The sequence below is a fragment of the Monopterus albus genome, unplaced genomic scaffold (assembly GCF_001952655.1).
Source record: "Monopterus albus unplaced genomic scaffold, M_albus_1.0 scaffold233.1, whole genome shotgun sequence".
Taxonomy (NCBI): Eukaryota; Metazoa; Chordata; class Actinopteri; order Synbranchiformes; family Synbranchidae; genus Monopterus; species Monopterus albus.
Genome location: NW_018128113.1, coordinates 392,602 through 399,041, shown reverse-complemented (window position 1 = coordinate 399,041; position 6,440 = coordinate 392,602). Strand labels below are relative to the sequence as shown.

At 37.9% G+C, this 6,440-nt stretch overlaps 1 protein-coding gene across 1 annotated transcript; it reads right to left on the bottom strand.

Annotated features, from left to right (window-relative positions):
* Positions 1–3,119: 3,119 nt before the first annotated feature.
* Positions 3,120–5,308, bottom strand: med10 (mediator complex subunit 10). Its single transcript, XM_020620146.1, has 4 exons — positions 4,990–5,308; positions 4,819–4,902; positions 4,191–4,293; positions 3,120–3,836 (listed from the first exon to the last, which is right to left on the bottom strand). The coding sequence occupies exons 1-4, from the start codon at positions 5,109–5,111 to the stop codon at positions 3,741–3,743; spliced, it is 405 nt and encodes a 134-aa protein (XP_020475802.1). The 5' UTR covers positions 5,112–5,308; the 3' UTR covers positions 3,120–3,740.
* Between the last annotated feature and the right edge of the window lie 1,132 nt (positions 5,309–6,440).

The following is a 6,440-nucleotide window of genomic DNA, read 5'->3' as shown; positions in this document are numbered from 1 at the left end:
ACAGTGAATGTTTTTCAGCTAATTGTTTGGTTTGGCCTTCTACTTCATTGTTGTGGTTCACTCTTATTGGCTGTAATCACTTTGTAAAGTGTCCTGAGATGACTTTTGCTGTGATTTGGCGCTATACAAATAAAATTGATTTGATTTGATTTAATCACTGCTGGGTAAAACACTGTTCAGTCCTCTCTGTCCTGCTATTATTTTGTTCTTTTCATTTTAATGTTTATTTGTATGGGGCCGACTATATTGCATGACTCAGTGCTGTATAGTAAAATGATGAGGGGTTCAAATTCCAAGAGCAAGTGTTGTATTATGCTCATTTATTGACCGTAATGTGCAGAAACACATTTCAGAGAGTTCTGGGCCTGCAGTTTGATCACTTATAAATAGTATTGACCTAATACATATTTTAAAAACATCACTCAGCTAAGCAGAATTAAACCTGGAAATAAAATTGATTTCTTGCTAATTGTGGAGGTTGTTTGCCTGCATGCTGTTGCTTTTTAATGTGTTTTTTTGTCCTAGCATCATGTTTCCAGAGAATTCAATTAACTATTTAAAGACTGCAAAGGCAGCTGATGACCTGATACTGCACCAAACATTTCTTCATAACAAGATACAGTACCTATAGAGTCAGTGGTGCAATGCACTCATGCCTTTGTTCTGAAAAGCAATTTGTTGAGCGCCCCATTTACTCCATGAAATTGGAAAATAGACAACTCTTCCAGCAGATGCAATAAAATATCAGGATCTGGCAATTACAGTATTTACTCTACCCAGCATGTTATATGAACTCTGTCCAGCTTAAAGTACCCTTCAAGCCTGTGACAATGGCAACTAATAAACAACAAGAGGATTCACCTGCACATAAATGATTTCAATCAGCACCGCAGCCATTCTGGAGACACCACTGCTCTTTGGGGAATGCAGACAAAGATGCCACAGAAGAAGAAAAAGTGCTGCCCATTAAAAAGAGAGAGAAGGTAACCTAGGAAACAGAGGAAGATGCTTGTTCAGGGGTGTCAGGCCTGAGCGCACAAGATGAGGAGGTGAATGGAGGATAGAAACAGAGGAGAGAAAGACAAGTCACCTTGAATGAGTCATCCAACACACCTCAGCACTTCGCTCAGAGGCATATTTACAGCACAATGGTCTCTCCCCCATTTCTGGTTAGTCAAGCATCACAACACACATCCACACACAAAAGGTGCCACCCTGTTAAAGAAATGTCATGGCACACAAACCAACACAAGCTGGATAAAAAAGACATTTAATTTCATTTCTCATTTCTCTGAATTGGCTTGTTATTGGATTGAAAAGGTGCGCTTGACCACAGCCACTATGACTTGCAGCAGCTCATGGTCTAGACACAGAGAAGTGGGTTCAAATGGTAAAATGCACTAGTAATAAAGAGCAAAGAAACAGAAGCAGCTGATGGCATCAACTGAATCATGGCCAAGGCTCCTCTGCGTTACAACCGCGACTGTTTGCATCCTTACTGAAGGAAGGGGCACTGTTACTATGAGATGAGCCCTACCTCAAGTACAAGCGATTTACTCTGTACATGGCATCGATGAGCCCTACCTCAAGTACAAGCGATGTACTCTGTACAGGTCTCCTGTGTCTTTCAGTTCACATGAGGCTTGGGGTTAAACATGTTGCTTGAAATATGATGAATCATGAATGTATAATTTCCAAATTGCTAAGATGCTGGTATGATTACCTTAACAAATATAATATGGTTTTGATGATGAATAGTTACAGGTCTTCATAGCCCCTATATTTGGTTGGTTTTTCTGTTTGTGACTGGAGAAAATAAAAAAGAAGGGTTTTTGTGAAACATAATAGACACTGTGAAAATAGCTGCTGCTCACTACACTTAGTGCTGTATCATGTTGCTGGCAAGGCTGGTGTTCTCTCTCTATCTGAGTCAGTTCAGGTCAACTACATTTTGGATGTGCTCTAAAAATCCTCACAGATCCATGGATCCAGTCTGACTGTACTTGAACCCCTTTTTGAACAGATGTCTTGTAGTTGTTGTTTTGTTTGCTTTATTTACAATATCAAAAGTTTTTGACCCATGGCAACCCTTGTTGCGTTTATCTCTAGTGCTTGTATTTCTCACTTTTTAGCCACATTTCCCATGAACACCGCTGACTGGTCAGGTCAAGAAGCATTGGGTTTTCTGTAAGAAAATATGGCTTCTGTGACTACTATTGTAGTTCCCCCCCATTAAAAAGGTGAGGCCTAGTTCTCACCAAACCACAGGTGACTAAATGAAACGCATGTTTGGAAATCCACAGGGAAGAGTGATAGTGAGGGAAGAGAGACGTCTGTTTTACTCTGCAGCATAGAGAATGCAGCAGACATGGTCTGATGAGGCCATGTCCCGTCTGATACTAGAGCAATCGTTTCATTCTTATAGCCAGGCAGACACACATCCACAGGCAGTGTAAGGTTCTAAGATGTTCTAGACGCGACACTTGAGCCAAGTGTCCCCACGCACATCACAGATACTCCTAGTATGTCCATGCAGGTGGCCAACTAACACATTTACTCACATTTCAATCCTTTATACAATTCTTGGGATTTTAAAACAGAGATGTGAGATGCAAAGTCACATAAGAAAAATAAAACAAACAGCAGTATAATTTACAGCAGTACTGCATGGTGTTTATTTCTAGTATTTTAGTCCTTTCATCACTGGCAATAATCAACCAAGTTCTAGAGTACATGTGTAATTGTGTTTTTAAAATACTGAAATGCTATAATTACATTTCATATTGGCACAAACAAAATCAGCACTGGACATTATTCCACTTTAAGTCTAAATCCACTTCACCATTTATCTATAATATTTTTGGTGATAGCATTTCACATTTCACGAATACTTGCACTTTATCATTTTATATGATAACCAACAAATATTGTATAAGAATCCAGTAATGTACTATTTGCTTCATTCTGGAATTTTAAGTTCTATCCTTTATAACAAGTAACTTCATTTTGGAGCACATAAACACAAGTGGAACTTCAATTCAGAACTTCTGCCCAAAAACAATTATGAACCAAAATAATACTGTACCTTTCCATTGTAACAAAACAGACAACACACAATATCAGTCCAAAAAGGATCATTTATTAACAAAACTTATAATACAAAGAAATTACAACTAAAGAACTGACTCATTTATCAACATGTCAAGTGATCAGGCACAGAATTACTGAATGACATTTGCATCCAGTTATGGCCATTAGAACCCTGAGCTTGGTATAAAATATGAACTGCGGTACAAATGTACGTTGCACAATGATTAGGAAGTGTTACAAAAGGTAAAGCATAAGAGTAGAACTGACTGCATGTACAGTTAATGGAGAAAATTCTTTCATGCAGAGTAGACTGTCTGTACAGTTGGTACTTGTAGAAATACTATGCTGCAATTCAGTGTCCATGCATCAGCAGGGACCTTAAAAACAAATGTGTCCCATGGCAGCAAAACAACCCAGTGCAGAAAACCATTTCTCCTTTAAACCCTATATGATTGCTGTCGCTTTGTATCCCTTTAAATGACATTTTACTTTACAAGAAGCAAGAGATTGGCTGCGAAAGTCTTCAGCCTCAGGATAGTGGTCAGCAACAGCATCACAATATTTATGAAAACTAATAACTGGGTAACTCCTTTCAGGCCTTCACTTCAAGGGTCACAGTTTGAGGGTCAGGGGTCATGGTGTTGGAGTCACTAGGAGGGGGCATCTTCTCCATGTATAGCCTTGTACTTAGCCATCTCCTCTGGAAAAACTTTGCTGAGCTCAGAGATTAAAAGGCTTTTGAATTTCTGTGATAAAAGAAAACAGAACAGTAAAAAGTACAATCTTCTTTTAATGTTCTAAAAATTCTAGTTGTTATATAAAGATATAAATTAACCGATTTGTGGGAAAAAAGCCTCTACCGATGAGTAAAAGATTTTTTTTTAACTGCCCAAAGACAGTTGCTTTATCAGACAAGGCCATTTTGGCAGAGAAGGCATCCAAGTACATGTCTCTTTGTATAATGAAGATGATCCTTGAACGTGATTTCGATCTTTTTTGGAATTTCTAAATATACTTATGAGCATTTAATCAGTGATATTTCATTTAATTTTGCAGTGTCACTGGTGGAGAATCTCAGTGACCCTGGTGTTATCTCTCACCATCATGGTGTCAATCTTCCCTTTGACCTGTTCGTTCCTCGCCAAGGCTCTCTCCAGACATTCCTTAGTGTACAGCTGGGGGTTACGACCTTGGTCAATGTACCTACAAACACAAGAGATATTACCAGCTGAAGCTATGAAGACAGATAAACTCTGCTATCTAAAGATGATAAGATGGCCTAGCTTTGGGCAAAGGCACATTCCAATATATGAGAATCCATAGTTTTTCTAAATCCTACAGGGCCACTGTTAGATGTGTTATATTACTTGAGCAATCCTCCACATAAATACAGTTAACTATGAAAAGCAGTTACAAATAAAGAAATTCCTAAAGTTCTAAATGTTAGTATGTGCACGCTGAGTGTTAACATGACTCCCAACAACCCAGAATAACACCAATATAAGCTATGTAACATCACCAGGTCTCCGGGCAAGGTATGACTAAACAGAATTGTAATATTTTTGAAAGGCGTTTGGCGTAAAGTGCAACGTATTCACTCAACAATACAATGCGTGTATTCACAGTAATACAGCAACGACAAAAAACAGCTGACTTGTACAGAACACTATAAGATAAGTTACAGAGCTGAATATTCGCAACAATTTAACGCTTAGACGCAGGACTCACTCAAAGACCTCCAGCGGTACGTTGATCTCATGAAGCTGTTGACGGCACTTCTCGATGTCTTGCAGACCAGATATCATAAAATTTCTTGAAAAAGAAAGCAACGGAATATATTAACATTATACTTCTTTGCCAATTCACAGCGTTATGACAAGCTCAACAAACATGACTCACAGTTTTTGGTTGAGTCCTGCCTGGCTGCTAGGCTGGAAGTCGCTGACTATGATTCCCAGCTGTCGAATATTCTCGATAAATTTCTCCAGATGCTCCTCCAAGTTATCAAATTTTTCAGCCATGTCAATTAACTGTTAATATACCACCAAAAACAAACAGAAATGTCTCAGTTTAGGATAATCCTTTTTACAAATATTAGCTGTTTACTGTTAGCTACTGATAATACAGCAGCCACTACGTCGACACACTTTACGGCACCAAAATAACCAATCGGTGTGGGTACTGATCTACTACCTAGGTAACAGCCAATGACAGACTATCGTTTACTGACATGTAAAGCATCAAAGTGTCGTGATGTAAGTATTTAAAAAGCTTCTTTTCTCAAGCTCATAAAATGAATGGGGCTCAGTGCTGCAGAGTGACGGTGACTTGACTGCATCTAAACAGTTATAGAAAATGTAAACGCCCCGTGTATTTAAATAACATTCGAAATATATATTACTTCATTTGGGAGTGTGTCATACAATGATCATAGTTTATCATGAAACTTATAAAATTAAAAAAGTCTTATGTTGTTTGACAGCCTGCACGTATCCAGCTACATTGTAGTATTACTTTGATAATCTAAACATAAACAGACACCACAGTGTTCAATTACTTCGGCTTTACAAATATGTTAGGGATCATTTCAAAGACAGTTATATAATATCCTGAATTAAGAGGATGTCGAAATCTCTTATTGAAGCTTAATGCTACATTCAAAAGTAGACACATAGTCCTGGAGTGTTTTTTTAATTCAACATAAGGACTATCATCTTCAAAGTTCGGTGTAACTTCATCGGTTTGCATTTTGTGTTACTCAAATTGCTGTAGATGTTCTCAGATGGGCAGTTATTACGTCACTGTGATGTTTTTCATTGTTCAGTGTACATCAGTGTTGCCACTTTATAAACTATCAGGGTGATGAGAATGGGCTATATTCAGTTTACTGTGTGAAATAAAGATTGCACTTAAATACCCTGAATAATCCATTCATTCTTAGTTGTAGGATTCACACAAAGGACCAGAGGCTGAAGACTGTTGTTAACCCACATATTTAAATGTTCCAGCGCATTCAGTAATGAAGAAGAATAAATAAAAATATCTGCATTTAACATCTTAAATAAATAAGTAAAATATACATAGATACATATATATAAAACTACAGTAGTCTAAAGAGGAGCTGCTGACTGCAACGGGAGACTAAAAATGAATATCAGTGATGCGATGTTCAGGTCCCTCTGGTATTTCTTACTGTCAAACTTATGGCCTATAAGTGCAGGCAACCAGGAAGCAAGAACAGGTCTTTCAAAATAAAAGTAACGTTAATGATACAACAAAGGTATGGTGTATTCTTTACACCTAAATGTATCTGGGTAGGAACTATAAGGTTTCGTGCCTGGAATAGAGGT

Coding starts and splice junctions, on each gene's coding strand:
- med10 (XM_020620146.1), bottom strand. CDS start 5,111: ATGGCTGAAAAATTTGATAACTTGGAGGAGCATCTGGAGAAATTTATC. Junction 4,903..4,989: donor GCAGGACTCAACCAAAAACT/GTGAGTCATGTT, acceptor TTCTTTTTCAAG/AAATTTTATGATATCTGGTC. Junction 4,294..4,818: donor GTACCGCTGGAGGTCTTTGA/GTGAGTCCTGCG, acceptor TTGTGTTTGTAG/GTACATTGACCAAGGTCGTA.